We start from the raw sequence: 21,724 nt of genomic DNA on the forward strand, positions 1-21,724 counted from the left end.
CATGAGGCCATACTGAACTCACTTGAGGCTGTTGGAGTTGGTGGCCGGATGTGTCAATGGATTCGGGACTATTTGACCGAGAGGTGCTTTTTTCCTACAGACAGAAGACGGCCCAACTTCAGAACATTACATCTGCCGTGGTGTGCCGCAGGGTAGAGTGTTGAGCCCCATTCTGTTCAACTTCGTCTTGGTAGGACTAGCGGAGTGCCTACCGCAGACAGTTCATGTCTCAATATACGCCGACGACATTTGCATCTGGGCCTTTGCTGTGACTCGCCCTCAGGTACGAGCCAGGCTTCAGCGGGCGGCAACCATGACGGCGTCTTATCTCCGAGAATAAGCCCTCAGTGTGTCTACTGAAAAGTGCGCATTGGTTGGTTTTACGGGCAAACAAATGTCATTGTATCCTGTTTCAATCAATGCTCAAGCTGTATCCTATGTTAAGACGCATCGCTTTCTGGGCGTCATCATTGACCGCAACCTCTCGTGGATCCCTCACTGCGTCTATCTGAAGAAGTTAGTTACCATTTCTCAGGTATTCAAATTTATCTGCGGGAAAAACTGGGGTACACCAGTCCATTCTATGATGCAGCTGTACAAGGTACTGTTTCTTGGACTCCTACGTTACAGTCTACCAGTGTTGTCAAATGCATGCAAGACGAACTTTCGCGCTTTGGAGAGCATACAAGGTCAAGCCCTACGCACGTGTTTAGGGCTGCCTCGGTCCAGACACATGCAGCTGTTGACTCTCTCAGAGCGCACATTCGCCATCTGTCAAGGATCCCTGACCATCATTGGCCTCTCTACCAGCCGAGAAACCTCAAGCGACCTTTTCACGAGTGATTACCGCTCATCAAGAGTGCATACCGACATCTTTTACACCGGCGGTGAAGCCTTCATCTCCCCTGTGGTGCCTGCGACAGCCTCAAGTGAATTTTGCTATTCCTGGAATAACAAAAAAGTCCAGTCATCCATCGCCCGCTCTGAAGCAACTTACGCTCCTATTACAGCACGAGACGTATCATGACCACATTCACATATATATATCGATAGTTCGACCTCACCTACCAGCTCAACTACCGCATTCGTCATTCCAGCTAGGCAGGTTACAGTTAGATTCAAATAGTCACACATGACAACATCTACGTCGGCAGAACTTGCAGCTCTCCATGCCGCTATGACGTGCATCACTGAAGAGCCAACAGAGAAATGGGTCGTATTTTGTGATTCTAAGGCAGCTCTTCACAGTATCAAGTCTGCATTACATCACAGAACTTACAAGCAGATGATATCTGACATCAGGGAAGTGCACCACCATGCTCTGGAAAGAGGGCACCACATTATATTTAAATGGATTCTTGCTCACTCTGGCATCGTCGGCAACAACCTAGCTGACAAGGCTGCCCGGTCTGCCCACGAAGATACACAGACACGTCCAACACCTTTGGCGAGGTCGGACGATGCCAGGGAACTACATGCACGCAAGAAGTCTCAAGATCTCTGGAGTTCAAGTGCCTTCAATTGCCGATTACATAAACTGGAACCCACGCTACGGCTACAACTGCCATCTAGCCTTTCCCGCGGCGAAACAACCTAGCTGTGCCGTTTGCGGCGCGTTCACGAACGCATACTTCTATCGTTTGGGAATGGCCGAGAGCCCGATGTGCGACTCCTGTGGGTGCGAGGGAACCATCGAGCACCTATTGTGTACCTGCCCTCGCTATGATGTCCAACGCCTCTCTCTGCGGGCAACTTTACACCGACTGGACTCGAGACCGTTCAACGAGTCAAAGATACTCGGACCGCGGCCACACCCGTCACTGGCTCGAAAAGCGATTCGTGCACTAGTGCAATACTTGAAGTGCACCGGCTTAAGAGACCGTTTATAGTGTCCCTGTGTATAGTGTCCCTCCCACACCCGCACTCAGTGCTTACTCTCTCCCTTTTTTCCTCTTTTTATTCCCCCTTTTCCCCCCAGTGTAGGGTAGCAAACCGGATAATCTCCTTGTTGACCTCCCTGCCTTTCCTATCCTTTTATCTCTCTCTGTTTAATGATTTGTTTGTTTTTATTGACGCTATAGACGTCTTCCTTAACTATGTTTTCAAACCAGTTCTTTATTACTTCCAGTGATGACGACTCTATTGTCGGAATGTGAAAAAGCAAAATGTGAAAATAGCGCCTAATGGTAAAAGCAAAAATGGCCGCCTCCATTCGACCATTAAGCAAGTGTACGGGGGCCAATGTTGTTAAGAACGGCCAGCTGAAGTGCAAGTTTTGCCAGCCAGTTGCGACAGCAGTGGCAACTTTTCTTGGAACGCCACCGTTACGCTCTAGCCTCGTCGCCGTTGTGCCTGAATGCGATCGGCGGACCAACTATTGCTACTGAGCCCGCCACCGCCGCCCTGGTCTGCCGCGAGCGGGGGAGTGCTCGCGGGAACGTAGTTCGAGGCTCCTTCCCACGCGCCGTTCAAGACGCAAGATAATGGGCACCTGGCGGCGCGCTGCAGGGGCCAGCTCGGGGAATAAAAGACGCCTTTCCTGACGCGAGCCCAGAGTTCTACGAAGTCCGTCTGACGTCGGCTCCGGGCCGTGAACCTCGCACAAGGAAGTGTGTGTGTGTGAGTTTGTGTGTGTAAGCCGTCCCGCAGAGAGGCGACTGTTTACGATGACTGGACGGCCGTTTCCCTCACCTTGGGATCGAGGGAGGACCGAGTGTTTATAAACCGCTGTTGTGCGGCTGCTCAGTGCACTTCCTCAAGCAGTCATGTTAGACTGATGTACTTTCTCTCGCAGACATGCTAGACTGATGAACTGCATGTAGATACTGCAAATAAACCCATATTCCTCGTTCTCGATGAGAAGCAGTACTTCCCTTCAACAACGTCCTCAGCGTGGATAAGTTGGACGACGGCATGGGCCAGCTACCATCTAATTCATGCCCGACTCCAATCTTGACAACTGATTACGAGCGATGGGATTGAGCCCCCAATCCTAACAGTGTGCACTCGCCGAATTCAGCTGTGCCCGCATGCAGTTGACTTGTTAAATGATCCGAATAGTTACTCATTGTGGTGTGACTTGCCTTTGCATTCGTGAATGTATAGGACTTCATGCTGTAGATGTCTGACCCTGTGACCGTTTCTTTTCATTTGCCTACTACTCAGTTTGCATATATCGTTATCTCTGCTATGAGAAAAGTAGTAGCCGTCACCATTATAGGGTGACTACATCTCTTTCTTTTATTTTCATTTCTATAAAAGAAATAGCAGTTACTTTATGTTGCCAGAAACCCTATATGGCCAGATATAAGGTCACCTAAGAAAGTTGCTAAGACTCCAAAAAAAGCAGCGTTATAATTAGGGTGACTAAACGATAAATTTAACGCTTGTCTCTAAGTTACCATCACTGCTGAGATCTCTCGGTCATACGAAACGAGTGACGCGTTGTACTGCGCTACGCAGGTGTGTTAATTCGGGAGCTCCCTGGACCGAATGAACGCGACAAGAATTTTGGACATTAAAATTAATGCAAAGTAATTATTAAAATTGAGCGCCAGTCCATCAGTATGACGTCACGGATTTCAATATACGTTTTCGCATTTCCGCCGTTGTGGCTCAAAACATTTAGGTTCAAAACGTTTTAAGTTGAGTCTTGGACTACATTGTATTTTAATGGAGCCCAATCTTCACTGATGAAACATTAATGGCTCATTCACACCGGCGACTTGAGGAGGTCGCGCGACCATTTGCGACTGGCGATCAAAAAGCGACCGAAGGCGACTGATGTTCACACCGGCAAGCGAGAGAGCGACTGGCCCAAAATGGTCGCTTTTCGAGAAAAGCGACCATTTGCGACTGGTCGCTTTGCGACCAACTTGGTCGCGCGACCCCTGTCAGTCGCCGGTGTGAATGAGCCCTAACTAGCATCGAGCAGACGACGTCGAAAATTCGTGACCTCGTGGCAAGATGGTGCGGTAGCTTGAAGGTGGCGTCGCGACCCACCTCTCATTGTCGCATTTTTTCCGGCTTATCAAGAAACTAAGGGTAATCGCAAACACAGCTCAAATTATTCCTCTCTTTAGTGTCCCCTTGGGAAACTGGGTTGCAGCGACACGTACCACTAGACTGACGCAGTCTCTGCTTTTCGTATAGCCACGCACTCGTGACGAATGCAACGGAGTGAAGGTGCGTTTCTCAAGCAACTCTTTGTCAAGCAACAGCCCCGAGAGAAGTGTCTGAACTAGTGCCCGCACGCCTGCTAAAAAAAAGAAAAGCCACGGGGTAATAGACCCCCGTCTTGGGAACCCGCTCTCAAACAAGTCTCAATACGGCGCCCAAAACCTCGGGGCGGGCGCGACGTGCGCACACATACCTCCGTCATCGTAGAGCCACCAGACGTCGATGGAGCCTTTCTTCTGCTTGCGCTGGAACTGGTTCACCGAGTGCAGCACGTTCTTGGGCACGCTCCGCTCGAGGGCCTGGGACGAGGTGCGCCGCGTCCAGCGCTGCAGCACCGTGGGCGCCGAGGAGTCGCGCCGGAACGTCACCGTGACGCTCTCGTGGCCGATGACCGGGGCCCCGGCGCCTCCGCCGGACGAGGCACCGCCGCGGGGGCTGGCTGACGGCGAGGAGGCGTTCTTGCGGTACGTGCCCAGGCCGGAGTCCCTGTTCGCCCTCTCCACGGTCGGAGTCTGCGGCGCCGTCGAGGGCTCGTCTTCGTCGCAAGAGCTGCCCGCTGCACCGCGACCGTATCGAGAAATGGGTTATCTATATATATTGCGTCGTTTCCATGCACTGGAACGCGTTGCCTTCCGAATATTTGTGGGAAGGAAGGTTACGGATAACGGTTATCTTTATTAGCCTTACGTGTATAACAGGCCTTTCCGGAAATAAAATAATTCGGTTGGTTAGCGCTGCGCCCCAAGTGTTTTAATCACTCTCTCACGTCGCACTGTTCGCTTCATACAAGTCCAGCAGAAGCGCCAACGAGCCCAAATTGGCACCTTGTTGTCAATGCCTATAGCCTTAGAATGATTTCCTCAAAAGAAACTTAAAGATATAGTAAGATCTGACTTGTGACCCAGTCGTACATACATGCAAGGCCCACAAAAAATACGCGCACAAAACTAGTATACTTGATGGAGCACATAAAACTAGCATACATGATGGCGAACAGGTATAGGTACTCATGCAAGCCTCACACAGGGCCGTGTCAGTTACCTGGTTACTCGGGACGACACAATACACTATAATTGGCACATAGGTGATAGGCACGTGGAACGTGGAACACACACCCTTATATGCTGAGTCTAGCGTATGTGGGGCACAGGAATACGCCCTCTGTAGTGTCCGGCAATAAAGGTAATGTAACTCCACCAGAGATGTTACGTGAAGGAAGAACAGTATATTTATTTACAGAAGGTTTAATGTCCTAGTCGACACGCGTAGAAGAGCTTTAGTCCATATCTTCTTCGTCGTCTCATATCCCGTCAGTCACCTAGCATGGTTTCGACGAAAGTTGTAGGCTTTTGCAGACTTACTCTCAGGGTATCTCTTCCAATTATTTGTTGCCGAGCATCAAAAAACACAAAACAAGGAACATACAGCACACGACACACGACAGATGCGGATCAAAACAAATAGTGTTGCTTGGAACGCATGCGTGCAGCCCAACTTCAGGGACGAGCATACTACAAAAGTGCACAAAAAAAAAAATCTATATGAACGAAGCATTGCGTGCCTGAAAATAATTCAGACTTCGTACACAAAGCTATAACATAAATTAGGATATCACATCGTTGCTTTGGATCAGTGTCCTGTGCGGAAGTGCGCGTCGATCGACTCACCGGCCAGCGTGAGGGCTGCCAGAAAGACCAACCACGAAGCGGTCGGTCTCAGGGCTGCATAGAGGGCAGCGGAAGCGGCAAGCGAGAGAAAGAGAAGAAAGAAAGAGAAGAGAGAGAGAACACTTGGTGAAAGAATTCAACGTTCTGAGCACGCTCGCAGAGAAAGTGCCGAGCGTAAATACAGCGCGGGTTTGGCGGCGGTTTTGAACACTACGGACGAAGTGAAGGTTAATAGGGCAGTGAATGAGGCTGGTTCGTAGATTCTTACTTCTTTTGCGCTACCTTGTACTTTGTGCGCGAAACAAATCAAGTATAGCAACGGAGCTAGATAACTAAGCAACGGCTATTCCTGTTCTGGTGTCTGTGCTCGTGGTTAATTTGACTACAGTGAAAAGCACCACCCAGCATATAAAGGAACGGGTGAATAACATGTCGCATGCACTCGAAATCAAAGAGTTACCAGACATTTTCTGCAACGGGCAACCATGTAGCCCGAAGTAAATTATAACCTTGCGACATACCTTGCTTCGCGCGAGTTGCATTTCTTTTTTTCTTGCCGAAGTACCCAGTCGCCATGGTATGAAATGCCAATTGATCCATTGCGCGTCTAATAGTTAAATTTTATTAGGGCCAATACAGGTTTCGATTTTAAAGAGCATCAAAGCGCCATGTCATCGTATACAGGCAACCGCAGTGAACTCGGCTGCCGATCGCCTGGTAAGAAAAATCACACCGTGCTCAAAGAAACTGCTAGGAGTCTGGCGCAGTGATCTGTGAACATCGGCTGATTGATTATTCGTAAAAATCTGGAGCGATTCGAACGACGTTGTCGTAAAAAAGGCAGACACAAGAAATTCCGTGACTGGCCAACAAGTGGCTTATTCTTTCCACAGACAAAGGTCATATTAGTTGGTTAGGCGCGTACCAAACAAACGGTAAATTGCGTGTCTACCACGGAACTTGTGAACGCATACATTTCATGCGTACGTTTCTAGGTGGTTGTTTTAAACTGAGCTTATTTGCTTCTACAAATGTTCGTCCCTCGCAAAAATGAGATTTTAGACAGCGCTTCGTCTTGTCAAATTCTCGGCTTGGCCTTTTCTATACGCCCAGTTTTTACACACTGCGTCTACTTTGACCGGTATTCTGTATGGTCTTACGCTCCATTATGCAGTTAAATGCTTACAGTGTTTCGGACCGCTTATTATGTTAGTCCAAGAAGCTTTGTTTGTACCAGTCCCTTTCTGCAGCGCCAAACGGGGTTCATTTTCTGAATTCTTTACTCTAGTCATACAGGTTAAAACTGACGGTAGTATCGAGGATAAAAGGAGCCGCACCGATGGAAGAGACGGCGAAGGAGATGAGAGAGAGAAACAAAAGTGGCAAGAAGTATGTGGGGAGGTAAAGGAAGCCGAGCCAAATTGGCTACCCTTCAATGTCGAAGGGGAGAAAGGGTGCGAAATGATGCAAAGGAAAGTAGTTTATCTAAACGCGCACACACAAGCGCATACAAGAGTTCGTAATTCAGTCGCAACGGCACAGCAGAGAGGAAGAATTATAGTTTGAAGGTGGGGGCTCATATTACCCCGGCGTCTTCCCCTCCCACTAATACCTGCGTGCCTTCCAACGTCTATTTATCGGGTTAACACATGACTATCTGACAGAAGCCCGCTTACATCACTCCGTTTCACGAGATTGGTTGGAAGAAAGGCGAGGGGGCCCCGCATACCTTGCGAGAGCTGCGAGTTGGAGCTGTTCCTGGGAAGGGTGTCGATCGAGGAGGCGTCCCGGTTAAGGCTGCCTGCGATGCCCGCGGGCAATGCGGACGCAGCGTCCGAGCTTGAGGTCGCGCCGGCGGCCATCTCCTCCGCCGAGTACTTGGAGAAGTCGATGCCCTCAGCAAGGCGCAGGATGCACAGTGACATGTGTGAGTCGAATGAGTGGCTGCGTGAGAAAGAAACGCCACGTATAACGGTGGTTCGAGTCTCTTCAATTATGTTTGTTTCTATTTGCAGGATGCGCACTTCGTCTCCCACAGATGATTAAAGCACGCCCGGAAGGAGGCGCTAATATATTTCGCATTGCTGTACTTGAAAATGTATTCCATTTTATCTTCTATTTTACTCAGTGGCGCAGTTCTTTCGTCGCAAGCTACAGAATAAAGCGCTTTCGCCTGAGGAAGGGCAGAGTGCAAACTGTGGTCTGACCTTCGCGATGACTCTCGTGCCAACTTATGGAAGAGGGACTACTCGGGCCTAATAACGAAGAGCGAGAAGGACTAACGTTTGTTTTTTCTGTGGTTTTATATGCCGAAACTTCTATATGATTATGAGGCACGCCGTTGTGGGGGACTCCGGAATAATTTTGACCACCTAGGTTTCATTAGCGTGCTCCGCTATGACGGCTAATATACGGTGCGCGAACGCTTTCGCATTCCGCCCACATCTAAAGTGTGGCCGCTGCTGCCAGAATCGCACCAGCGACCTTGTGTTCAGCAACACTACGCCATAACCACTGAGCTATACCGTGGTAGGTCGAAGTAATAGACTCGAATAAGAGCCGTTACCATATTGAGAGCCTTGTATCCAGAAAGCACGCTTGTGAAGTGCTGCTGCACAATTGTGCTCGATATTATGTCTGTCGCGAGAGCGCGCATATCTTAGTCCGCTTTCCGTCTGTGGCAACAGCAAGTATTGGAAGAGCACAATTTAAATGTACTGTCTGTTCAACGGAACGACTCGATGCCACTACATATATGCTTGCAATGGCCTCATAGCTAATGACCGCGCACTGAAAACGAAGACGAGCGCAGACAGAACACCAGCGCCTGATTTGTGTCTACGCCTTCGGTCATCTTCGTTTTTCAGCGTGCTCTTGTTATTAGCCATGAACCAATACAATCTTGTCCAGTTCTCTATCCTCTTGAACGGCTTCGCCTTATGCGTGTGATCGAGCGCGCGACCTGTTCAAGGTGACCGTGTTTCTGGTGTGCAGCTCATGAATATTCATCCAGCTTCCGTCACCGTGCCTACGCAACATTTTGAGCTAGCTATGCTCCAGAGCGTCGTTACCCAATGACACAGCTCACACGGTGTGCGAACGCCGTGTCCATATTGTTGCCGCCATCTTCGAACCTGCTATGACAAAATTCAGTTATTTTACACACACTCTATACTAACAGCCATGTGGTGGTCCTATTAAGGAACCTCTTAGCACCCGCCGCGGTGGCTTAGCGGCTACGGTGTTGCGCTGATAAGAACGAGGTCGCGAGATCGAATCCAGGCCGCGGCGGTCGCATTTCGACGGGGGCGAAATGCAAAAACACGCGTCTCCCACGCATTGGGGGCACGTTACAGATCCCCTAGTGGTCAAAACACGCTGTAGTGAGAATTCCCCACTACAGCGTGCCTCACAATCAACTCGGGGTTCTGACATGGAAAATGCCCACATTTAAATTCAATTAAACCTCTTAGCGTTTTAAAACAACCCTCGAGCGATGGCCGCAAGCGATGGCGCAGTCTGGCTATCTTGGTGAAAGAAACGAACTTCATACAAAGAGCAGGCAATCCGCCAGCAAAATTCTAAGAGGCTTGGGTACACTGCTTTTGAAACTGTAGCCCCAACGTAGCCGATTTGCTGCGCTAAATATTAGCAACGTCTTAGCATAAATAACCTTTATTGCAATTTCAACTGATCTACCAGTAACGCCGATGGGGCGCCCATGACACAAGTACAGATAACGGCCTTGATGGTATCTGTAGAGGTTATTCTAGCCGCAGGCGCGACATGCTATATTATGTAAAAAAATATATGGGTGAAAGCTCACTCGACACGTACTCAACGTACACGACGCTTACAAAAACGTACACGAACTCAAAACTAATTACAATGCCTCACCTAGTCGTGCAGCTCTTAAGAATATGCCAAGTGTCTCAATTGCGTGCAACGCGCAAGCAGAATTTTTCCGTGGGTCGGTAACATTCTGCAGCTCAAGGCGCCATTCACGAGTCGACACAATTTCATTGCAGAGGAACTACCAGCACCACAAGGGGCGAAGCTTGGAGGGGGGGGGGGAGAAGAAGGCGTATGGGGCTTCAGCCCCCCCCCCCCCCCCCGAAATTTTTTCGTGCTGTCAGGCACCGTCGACCAAAACTACCGCGGCGCCGGAAATCATTCCGGATTTTGTCTAGAATGTCTTTTTCACGCTCGAAATTTCGGCGCGAACATTGCGAACTCGGGCTTGATTTCATGGCAGTGCCCATGCACCTGGAGTCGCATAACGCAAGGAGCCCCATTTGAGCACAAAGTTTCAAAGGCGTTTTGATGGCGAGCGATCTCGTCACGGCATCTCGCGTAGGCCGCGGAATTTATGGAGCGCATCGATTTCAATTTCGAAACTTTATGAGTATAATGTTCTCAAACTGATTGATTGATTCTTTATTGTTGATTATTGTTGAAAGTTGATTCTTTATTCTGTGGTGGGGACTCGACGGATCGCAACTCGTTCGCTTGAGGGCATCATTTTCACTTCGACGCTATCGCAGCTACTCCGGAAAGTCCTTTGTCTCGCTGGTGTAGGATACCGAGCAGTGTGTGTATGGTTCTCTGTGGGTATGGCTCTCCTTGTTTGACGCATTATATACAGAGACTGTTGTTTATATAGGTAGATTTATTGGAGTTATATGTATATTTAAATGTCTTGTTGCGAGATTGTGTGTATACATGCAGTGAACTTTGTTTCCAGTGACAATTTTTTGCCCTTTATCATGCTGTATCTTGGTATTTGTATATTCCTTTGTATCTTCGCATTTCTAGCATACATTTTGCAGAGCTCCTGCTCTTTATATGTGCTCTCTAATTGCACTATAATTTTCTGCAATTAAAATACTCACAATACACGACCGGTGACAGCTGCTACTGCGGAATACATTGGAACGAAGGACAGCGTCATTGAGATTGAGGTCGTTTCATATGTAGAAAATCGTAAACAAGGTTCTTAAATGACAAAGCTTCATTAAAATATTTCTCCTCATCTTGTTCATTTCATGGCCTTTACGTTTTTCGTATAAGCGGCATGCACTGCTTTGCTGGTTTCGAACTGATATAGCTCTAAAGTTCGCGTGATATTTTCTTGACTTATTGAATAGACAAAAACTTGAAAGCATTGATACGAGTTATTTCTCGCAGTTTTTGACACATACGAATGCATTCTTTTATAAAAAAAAGACATAGTTTACTTCTCTTGACAGTGCGTAGTGTTCAAGAATTCGTTTGCAGCATCTTTGACAATGGCAATGCAGTTATTATTCATGTATTTGATCCCTCGACAAATTCTACAAGGGGGAGGCCGAGCGGCAACTTGAGCCCCCGCGAACTAAATTTCTGGCTACGCCACTGGGCACCTCGTATATGACCCCGACTCACTGAATGGCGTCGAAATACTCCTGGAGTTCCTGCTTCGGGCACGTCTGCCAGTCAGCCTTGAAGCCCATGAGGACAACATTGGGCCGAAGCTTGCCAACACCGACGAGCTGTTGCAACAAGCAGAAAACAGCAAACATTGCAGCAACTTCACATCAAAGAAAGCAGTGAGTGCTAATGACTCGGCAGTGTCACACGCTAGCTTTTTACCTGTATCAGCGAGAGGACGCCCTTAGAAAAGCTGTTGTCCACGACCACACTGTAGAAGGCCTTGACCTTGCGCTGCTCGAAGCAGCTGTACGCCTTGGACGTTAAGGCGTTGCGAGATCTGTAGGACACCGGAGGCTGGAACGGGAAACCAACGCAAGACTCTTGAACAGCTGGCATAAAAAAACCCGAGTAGAGGACTGGTTCACTTCGCAGATCTTAAAACCTATGTCGAACTCCATCCAGACATTCAGGAGAAAAACAAGTGCTTTCAAAATTGAGCGTCAGGACGCGCGCACGCATTTCTCTTCCTCGGATCTTTTGCATTGCCCTTTCTCCCGGTGAAAGGTAGGAAACGGGATGTGTCACTTATTCATACTGCTGCCACCTTTTCTTTTGGTGCGTTCAATGGCAAATAATATTTAACGTCCGAAAGCAACGCAGGGGCTATGAAAGTTAGGGACAGGATTAATTTTCACAATGCGGCTCAACTTGGTTCTTTACTATGCACCAATTTCGTGGTGCACAGGTTACTTTGCATTGTGTCCGAGTCGAAATGCGGCCATCGAGGCCGAGGCAAGGTGCCACGTCCCTTCAGCCCCCGCGAGAGCACTGTGTCGAAGTTGCTGGACTGAGGCAGTTGCTGGTCACATGGTGGACCACTTCACGCAATTGAAATGTCGCTGACATTTCGAAGCACGTGCACGCGTACTGCGAACGCAAACTACGTCCGTGAGTGACGTCATAATTGTGGGCTCACCTTGCGGATGTCTCCGCATACCATGAGGGAAAGCTTCTTGGTGAGCAAGTAGGCGAAGTCGACGAGAGGCAGGCGGTCAGCCGGGTTTCCAGTAAGTACCAGGATCTGAGGCCTGTAGCAGTCGGAGGCGAATGATCAAGACACGCGCACACACACGACAAATATTTAAGCGAGACAGGTTTCTCAAGCTCGTGGTGTTTCTTTTTTTGCCTATACACACCGTGAAGCAAATGCCTATCACAAGGCAAGTTTTATCGACCTACGCTATGCTACAAACACGTCGGAGCCCACATGCTATTGGTAACGTTCTTAATAATCCCACGCGTCAAGACAACCTACTCTGAAGTGCCACGCACACTACATGCTATCATATAGCTAGCACGTCTAAATTTCACAGCTGAGAACTTCAGTATGTTTCATCTACTGGTCAGCCATAACAAGAATACCTACCCCTTTAATTCTAGGCTATTCAGTATCGAGCTATGAGATTTACCACTGCGGACTATCCAAAGCAATTGTTTTCTTTATTTCTTGTTCCTTTTTCCCCCTCTCGCTTTTTGTCGTATTTACAACCCGCATATCCCCCACCCCAGTGCAGGGTAGCAAACCGGAAACTCACCCTGGTTAAACTCCCTGCCTTTCCTCTCTCTTTCTCTCTCTCTCGTGAAAGAAATCTAGCAATGGCCTGCTTAAAGCGCGTTCCGTCTTCCGTCACTTGAATTTCGCGAAAACACCCGTGTACTGAGATTTAGGCGCATATTAAAGAACCCCAGGTGGGCAAAATTTCCGGAGTCCCCCACTACGGCGTGCCTCGCAATCAGATCGTGGTTTTGGCACGTAAAGCCCCATAACTTAATCTCGCCATTTTATATAATCCAATAACTTTCAAATGCGCGCGAAACTGCGGTCTCTATATCTCCTCGTCTCTCTTTTCTTCCCTATACCGCTTCCACCGAGTGCAGGGCAGCAAACCGGACGTGCCTCTGGTTAACCTCTATGCCTTTCCTGTCTCTCTCTATTTTCAGTCATGCTCAAGGCGCAAACTTTGAAAATCGTCTCTTCGAAAGCCTGTTCATCCCCGCCACAGCCTTCCGTCAACCCGCATTTCCTGCTGTACAGCCCATATTGAACAATTCATTGTTCCCCGCGCAATAGCTCTCTGTAAGTCCCCGATAATATCTTCACACGTAGAGATTACAAAAATCGCGCGAAACTCCTTGCGAATCATTTCACAAAAGAACGTGCTGCATCTACAAAGCCACTCCCTTGAAGTCGCACGCTGGCCTAAATTTTCTTGTCATTCCTCTTATGGTGTCTTATGTTATTAAATGTCATTTTTACGTTTGTACGGCTTTAAACGTCATTACACGCCGAGGGCCTTATCATTTACTACGTACTTCTTCCTTGGATTTCATATAATGCTACCATATTCTCGTTGCCATTGTTACCGCAGAGTTACTGACTTACAAGCACAGACAGGGTCAAAAGTTTAGAGTTCGGGTTCCGCGAATACGACGCCTGTCAGCCCAGCGTTTGTTTGCAGCCATTAAAACAATATAACACTATGTTGTTCGCGTACACTAGTACACGTTACACATTTGAAATCCAGGCTGTTTACTCAGGTCCAAGAACATTTCTTTTGCTCAGATGCCGCATCCCGTAAACTTTTTATCTTGTCATTACGTGTATGCCGTTATGTAATGGCTTCAAAGGATTACAGTGTGAATAAATGACAACTGGTGCTGGTGGTCCAGACGCCGCGCCTGGTGCGGACCGCGCATGTTAGATAGCTCGGCGCAAAGCTAGCAAGTGGCTGCTGCGATAACGCTAAGCTGTAAGGCCCTCAACGAGCTCCTCCTGCCCCAAAGAGCTCCTATCGTAAAACTTTCCCAGGAACCAAAGCGAATGAAAAAGCAGGGCACCTCACCTGTAATTCTTGATGTGATCGCGGACGTGGTTGAGTTTCACGACGCTGTTGAGTGCATCCAAGTACGTCTGCGCTTGAGTCGACGAACCCCAGTTGACATCTGCATCACAGCGTTGTGCAGGCAATGAGCACTCAAATAGCTATAAACGCCTTCGCAAGAGCACTTCTAGGGCCCGTGCCTTGAGGGAGATCGAATAGCGAGGCACAGAGGGCGCTGGAACTGAAGTGACCGTGGGCACAAAGCTATCGCACGTGTATGTCGCTGTCTCAAATGCACATGTTTCTGTTTCCTGTTCAGAGTAAAAAAGTAAACCCAGCAATTCCTATCGGATATTGTATGTAACTTGAGTACAATATACTTCAGCCTCAGAGCTATGAGAAATGCTTAAGGTAAATGATCATCAAATTATTTGTCCGGATTTAAGTGCAGGGATACGGTATGTGCATTCGGCACATAGTATATGGCCCCAGTTTAAAGCAGGGTCATTGCACTTACAAGTAGAATCTCTGACTACTTCGCGCAGAGAAGCAGCACACGAATGCTCCGTCTCATGGAATCCATAAAACATAATTTGGCGCTATCATCCAAGCATGGTAGGAGCCAGCAGCGTGTGTCACCGACAGTTCGATGCTAATCCTCTTCAGCGTAATTTTAGCTGAAAGAGAATCACGTAATGGTTAGCTGCACCCAGCGGTCAATGTCTTGCAGAAGTGTGGTCATCTGGACGAACTAGTAAGGTGGGAAGAAGAACGACAGATTGAGCGAGTTGTTGGTTTTGCATAATGTTTAAAAACATCGCTACCGACACAGCACACAAAAAAGAGAATGGGACACACATGGCGCTGACTCAAAACTGCGTTTATTGGGAAAACACGAGTGCTTTTCGAAGCCTTACATCAAGCGTGTGCATATGCTCAATGTCAAAACTACAAGATAGAAGCACTTGTCATTACCAAAACATTGCCTCGTGGTCGCGGGTGAGATGAACACCCTTTGAAGATGAGGCTACGTAAGGCTCACTAACACAGCCACTACCTTTTCTCATTATGTGAAATGTTTCCGCCACTTTACTGCTATCAGGGTGAATAAACAGGATTTTTATCATCAAAGAACGGTTTACACTCGCATTAGAAACAGCGCTTTGCCAGGTTTGTAGATTTCTTGTCTTAAAGAATTCTGGTGCTCCGCTAGCCTCACATTAATGCATCGGCCGGTCTGCCCTATGCAAAAACGTAAGGCCGCAGGAAAAAGGGATTTGGTAGACAACGGCAACCTTACAGGGGACGATCTTTTTTCTATGGTTTATTTTACAGCTCTTTCCCATCCTTTCTCTCTTTCTTTTGACTGCTGCTCCCACGTTACCTAGTTTATTAGGAGGCGAAAACAATACTGACACCATATCTGGTCCCAATTGTTTAAAACATGCGTTGTGAGAGAAGGAACGTAGGGCATTAGCGCTATTTTTTTACCCCTTTCAAGTGGACTACTACGCTGCTAAAAGTGGCGTTTGGAGGGTTTTAACACCCTGAGGATTTTGCCTGCACATGAGACGAGGACAGAGTCGTTGAAACCGGCCTCCCTTCAACGATGTTCCTGCGCCTCGAGACTACTGCTCGTCTTACGGCGACAAGGTTTCTTGACTGCCATACCCATGCATCCGGCAACGATAGGATTCGTAGCTTGCGCTGTGCTCAGCGGAGTTGGTGAGCTGCGCGATGGGCGCAGTTCACACAACAGTTGCCGAAATAAACTTGGGAGCGATCCTCCTGAAAAGCGCCCGATGACCTCGCCGAAGGTTGAGAGAGCTGAAAGCGTTCGGACGTACCAGGCTTTCTGTTGTAGATGAAGATATAGAGTCCGAGGATGATGGCGAATGTGCCGAGTGCCGTGGGCCAATTGGTGATGAACATGACGCTCAGGCAGAGAATGGCACCCAGCAGGCTCACCCACAGGTTGTAGTAGCGGAACGCAGGCCGGAAACCTACATTTATGGAAAAGCAAAGGAAGGTTAGTACGACCGAGTTCAGCGCTCACATTCATGGCATTTACGAAGTCCGCGCCACAGTTTCGGCGAAAAACATCCGACAAGACATGCGACATCGACGTGTGAAAGCACTATGGCCGACTGCGTGCGATGAGCGGGTACGTCCCTAATTCTCTCTCTAGGTACGCGTAGTCAGAAAAAAAAGGAAGATTACTCGAACCAAAGAAATGAGTCGTAATTGACGCGTTTTGCACAAGTGTGGCAACGAAGGACAACCCTCGAATGTCAGAGCGTACGCGATGACATCAGTCGTTTTTAATTTTTCTTCACTTTTGCCTGCAGTAGGAACTACCGTAATTATTTACACCATAAATGAAATCAGTATTTAACTTACCCTTCCACTCTGGACCCTTTTTTTAGTCGTTTACGCGATATAAAAGCAAGCAGCGAGGCGTTGTGACAAGGAAACAAGTCTTTCGTTGTGAAAGGCAGCAATCGGATGCTCCGCTGACCAAAATTTAGCGAAATGAAAAGGACTTCTCTATCTCCATACGGGAGCCTTGTTTACAAACAGAAAGCCCAAATACATATGTTAACCATGCTGCGCGGTTCGAACAGTCCTTTTTGGTAAATTTTTTTTTGTTTTATTGTGGTCGGAGTAGCGTGCCTCTCTTTCCCGCTTAACAGTGTTTATACCGAACAAAACGACGTTCTGAGAAACATTGGAGTTCATAAGCCTTCCAATCTGTTTAACGTCCATCACATATCTGCTTTTATAGAAGCAAAATCAAGCACCGTCCATCCCAGCCAATTGTAAATCTTATTTTGCAGTAGTTTACATCACAAAAGAAAAACCGTTAACCCCAGTTGTCTGACAACGTTGGGCTTTGAAAAGTGAATAATGTGTCCTCATTTCTGCTGAAAGTACAGTATGCTCACCAGGCATCCTGGTGAACGAAGCGTGGAAGCAGGAGAAGTTGATGAGACAGTAGGCCGCGAGGAAGAAGTTGGATATGATGGGCGCGATGGCGTTAAGCTCGCCTGCAAAAAAGAAAGGCCATGGCTTCAGGTGAGTAGTGTCTATAAAGTAACAATATATATATTGAACTGGGCGCTAGAACAAAGAGTACAAGAAACTCAGCTAGAGCGGTCGGCCATTAGGCGCGAAAAAGATGAAATGCACAGAAACCCTATAGAAAAACTAGAAGCACGCTGTCGCGATCTTCAACTGCTTAATTACAATATCAGATAGGAAAATGAAGTCCTACGTCTTGATCAGATACTTAAGTGAGATCGTTCTGCGTGAAGATGATATAACAGCTATTCGTGTAATCAGTTGCGGATTACCGAGCCGTGTTAAACACACGTAATTTTTGTTGCACGTTTCACTATTTTGAAATCTTGAATTGCGAGTTGTGTTACAAGTAAGAACGTAATAATTAAAAAGAACACGGAGCAAATCGCACGCACAAAGAATAATAGTTGGTTGCGCTCGTCGCCATCGACCCACCGCATTTACACAAGTACTGCTACAAATCCTCAGACCCTTCACCGAGCTCAGAGAACGAAAGTGAACTTGCCGATGGCACAGCACGCAAGGGAAATGCCGAAGGCGAGCAGGTAGCCCCGCCGAGGTTCGTTGTTCTTTCCGAAGCCCTTGCCGAACCAGTGGATGTACGGGAAGAGCTTGTCGTTGCACAAAGCCTGTGACCATGGAAACGGGCATGCTCACTACTTCGAACTGATAGTAACGATTGGTGGGTGATGTTCTGAGTACAGAAATAACGCTATGTTTTCTTTCTCAGTCATTAACAGCGCACCAACAGTGCACACTGTGTCTGTTAACAAGACTGGCAGTGGTCACTTACCTGGAAGACCTTGGGGGCGCTGACCAGGCTGGCCAACGCCGAGGACAGCGTGGCAGCGAAGACACCGGCGATGACCAGTGGGCCATAAGCGGACACCATTTCCATGACCTGCGATGGCACAGGCGAGGCGCCATGTTTTTGCTTTGCGATTCATTCAAATTCGTTAGAAACAGCGGGGCGGAGGCCGTATTCTGGAATGCAGCCTTAAAAAAAAAGTATTTTTCGATATTTTTGACCTTTCTTCATTGGCTTGGACGAAGTCACGCCACCGCTAACCCCGGGATCGACCATTCGGAGAGACGAATGATAAAGAAATGAGTGGAATTGGAGGAAAATAGTTCTTACAGAATACGCCTACCGAAGCCATTACCAATGCTGGTATTGATGAAGGCTGCAAATATATCTGGGGAAATACCAGTTATTTCTAAAAGCCACCGAAAATGAAATTAATAAATATCACAGATTCTGAAAACTGTATGCACACCCTATAGCTGCTTCTGTTCGTTGACAAGGGGGAGGCGAACTCTGGAATGTAAACAACCTTAAGAAATCTGTAAGCTCCAGCAAAAGTTATTGCAGTTTAGTGACATATGTGTCAGCGTGATCAGAACGCAAATGCGCAGTTTTGGGCCAGTGCGCAAAGGGGGACTATCGGGAAAGAGTGGCCGTACCTGGAAGTAGTTCATGAGTCCGTACTCGCACTTGTCAGCCTCGGACATGGTGCAGTTGGAGATGTCGGCGAAGTTGACTCCGGCTTCGGTAAGGTTGAAAGGGAATCCGTTGGCGTCACGCAGGACTGTGGTGCCGGCTATGACGGCGAAGGCGATGTACGACACGGTCGTGATGAAGATGGCCAGCAGGGTGCCGCGGGGGATCGCCTTCTGAGGGTCCTGCACGAGTGGTGTGAGGGTGGGAACGAGAAAGCTTTGAGAACTTCGATCTTGTTACACCGTGAAGAAGTTTCGGGGACAGGGCTGAATCATCACTTGAAACTCAGTGCATTTGCGTGGGCATTTATCGCTTGCTAAGATTGTGCCAACTGATTTAGAAACTGCGTTAACGTGGAGTAGATCGCCCAGCTACGTCGAACGTCATTTGCGCCGAACAATACCTACGCATCATTTTCTTGATTTACAATTTGCGCCCGAAACGCTTTATTAGATGTAGTATTATTTCCCACAGTTCTGTATTCGTTATCACAGGCTGATGTTCGTGAATTCAGAGCATTTAAGAACATACACTTCAAGAGCATTCGATATAGACATCTCCTTCCAACAACCATGATTATCTTCTGGTTGCGTATTTCTCATCGCCTCCCTGAATAGATAGGAATCGTTGAAGGTCGGTTAATTGCCTAATGTGTGCGCATCGCTGCAAATTCTCGGCGATGCGCTCACGACTCGTCTATAATTTTAGAAAACAAAGGAAGGTTTTTCAATTTCGCACCCTTAGATCGCCGGAGATGTTAGCACCGGCCAAGATACCCGTGGCCGCCGGAAAGAAAATAGAAAAGACGTCGAAGAAAGTTTCGCCGTCCCTGAAGCCCGGCTTTAAGTTCTCCATGAACAGAGTGCCTGCAAAAATGAGACGAACAACTTTTTCACACAAAGTGCCCACAGCTTGCCGCGGCGAGAAAACGTATTGTTTTCAATGGCACAACCGGACACTTGAATCGTTTGCCCTTCTCGAAGTTTGACATTTCGGGCAGCGCTTCGCGAGCGCCAAGTGCGCAGTGAAAATCTCGCTGGAAGAAGAAAAACACGCCTGAACTTTGTTCCATGGACAGAGAGTCAATCTGTCGGAATAATAATAATAATAATAATAATAATAATAATAATAATAATAATAATAATAATAATAATAATAATAATAATAATAATAATAATAATAATAATAATAATAATAATAATAATAATAATAATGATAATGATAATAATCCTATTTTATGCCCGCAGCAGGACGAAGGCCTCTCCCAGTGATCTCCAATTACCCTTCTCTTGTGTCAACTCACTCCGTCTTCCGCCTGCAGATTTCCTAATTTCGTCACATAACTTGGTGCTCAGCCGCCTCTATACGCTCCATTTCCCTTCCCTTGGTACGCAACCTGAATAATTAAATTAAATTATGGGGTTTTACGTGCCAAAACCACTTTCTGATTATGAGGCACGCCGTAGTGGAGGACTCCGGAAATTTCGACCACCTGGGGTTCTTTAACGTGCACCTAAATCTAACCTCATCGAAATGCGGCCGCCGTGGCTGGGATTCGATCCCGCGACCTCGTGCTCAGCAGCCTAACACCATAGCCACTGAGCAACCACGGCGGGTAACCTGAATAATTCTGGTACCACACAGGGTACTTTTGATCGCGATCTAGCTCGATTGCAATTGAATATCCCGATAATGATCGGCTCCTTAGCGGAAGTGGCGGAGGCGAGCCAATCGCGGTTGAAGAATGCGATCCCGATCGGATTACATCGCGATCGATAGCTCCCTGTGTGGCATCGGTATAACAGACCGCCGGTTGTCTGCTCCGCGCATTCATCGTGATCCACCCCCATCTCTATTTATTCCTTTAATCTTGGGTAGAATGTCGGTTGCACACGTTCGCTCTCTAATCAACGCTGCTGTCTTATAAAGCGTTTTAAATTCCGGCCTTAATTACATGCCGCGCAAAACGGTCTGTGTGTGTGTTCATTTCTATAGCATGCTGTTCGGTGTGATGAAAAAAAATATTTGTTTCATGCAAGTTTGCCCTTCGGCCTCGAAAATTTGCCACATGTGATTATGCGCGGCACTGCCTCCCCTCCCGCATAAAGCTTTAAGAAAGTGCAAATCTGATCCGTGAGCCGTGTTGAGCGAGTAACGGTATAATTACTGTAACAGTAACAATGGTGGGGAAAATCAGACAATTTCTAGGGGCCCCTGACAGAAATACAAACTGTGAAGCTTCTACACACAATCGGAGACGTCACAGGCAGGGTATAAAGCAATAAGCAGAAAAGTGCTCCGTCAATTTGTTTTCTGCGAATGTAAAGCTTGCAGAACCTTCTCGCCAGATTGTCAAGAGTCCGTACACGGCACACTGCAAAGCAAGCATGCAGCGTGCTTAGGCAAGACCGGCAGAGCCACATTTCGTGCCCGCGGCTGACTCACCGGAGTAGCCAACGAAGCCCTTGGCCAAGAGGTCTGTGGTGGGCGCGAAGAAGGACCCGACAACGAAGTCAACCATGGCTGCCAACAGGATCACGAGCAGCACGATTTGCGCCTGGCATCCGATGCAATGTGTCAGAAAGAAAGAGTGAGCATAGCTGCTATAATGTAAGAACGCATTGCACTACAACGACCGGAGAAGTCGAAGCAAAAATCCGTCCACCTTGGACTCCCACTCGGTGCCGATGAGCGCGATGCAGAGAAGCACGACCACCGTGGCGCAGCTGATGATGCGGATGTCATTCATGTCACCGTCCACAATCAGCTGGTCTTGCCTCTGCGGGTTGGATAGCGACCACACAAACCACAGTTTAAAGCTTCGCAACCGCATCGAAGAGACATCCCTTCCCGCAGACGCCTGCCTTTTAGGCGATACTAATAGCGGATAGCAAATGTGGGGCTCTAGCATTGTTGCAGGTATTCGTCATAGGTCAATTTCAGGGTGCCAAAACAAGAACTTAAAGCAGCAAGACTCACACGTCTCGTAGTCGTACGACAAA

General features: G+C 47.8%; 1 protein-coding gene across 1 annotated transcript in view; it reads right to left on the minus strand.

The window, feature by feature from the left end:
• The window catches only part of LOC126542094 (solute carrier family 12 member 2-like), a 75,491-nt gene that overhangs the window by 7,520 nt on the left and 46,247 nt on the right, over nucleotides 1-21,724 (minus strand). Inside the window, exons 6-19 of the mRNA XM_050189102.3 lie at nucleotides 21,388-21,501; nucleotides 21,168-21,279; nucleotides 19,461-19,588; nucleotides 18,686-18,904; nucleotides 18,015-18,122; nucleotides 17,727-17,850; nucleotides 17,086-17,187; nucleotides 15,988-16,143; nucleotides 14,162-14,261; nucleotides 12,235-12,346; nucleotides 11,478-11,612; nucleotides 11,271-11,377; nucleotides 7,576-7,790; nucleotides 4,373-4,735 (exon numbers count right to left, since the gene is read on the minus strand). Of these exons, the coding sequence (XP_050045059.1) occupies nucleotides 4,373-4,735; nucleotides 7,576-7,790; nucleotides 11,271-11,377; nucleotides 11,478-11,612; nucleotides 12,235-12,346; nucleotides 14,162-14,261; nucleotides 15,988-16,143; nucleotides 17,086-17,187; nucleotides 17,727-17,850; nucleotides 18,015-18,122; nucleotides 18,686-18,904; nucleotides 19,461-19,588; nucleotides 21,168-21,279; nucleotides 21,388-21,501 (2,095 nt within the window). The remainder of the gene's footprint in view (nucleotides 1-4,372; nucleotides 4,736-7,575; nucleotides 7,791-11,270; nucleotides 11,378-11,477; nucleotides 11,613-12,234; nucleotides 12,347-14,161; nucleotides 14,262-15,987; nucleotides 16,144-17,085; nucleotides 17,188-17,726; nucleotides 17,851-18,014; nucleotides 18,123-18,685; nucleotides 18,905-19,460; nucleotides 19,589-21,167; nucleotides 21,280-21,387; nucleotides 21,502-21,724) is intronic.

This window comes from Dermacentor andersoni, chromosome 2 (genome assembly GCF_023375885.2).
Source record: "Dermacentor andersoni chromosome 2, qqDerAnde1_hic_scaffold, whole genome shotgun sequence".
NCBI classification, from domain to species: Eukaryota; Metazoa; Arthropoda; class Arachnida; order Ixodida; family Ixodidae; genus Dermacentor; species Dermacentor andersoni.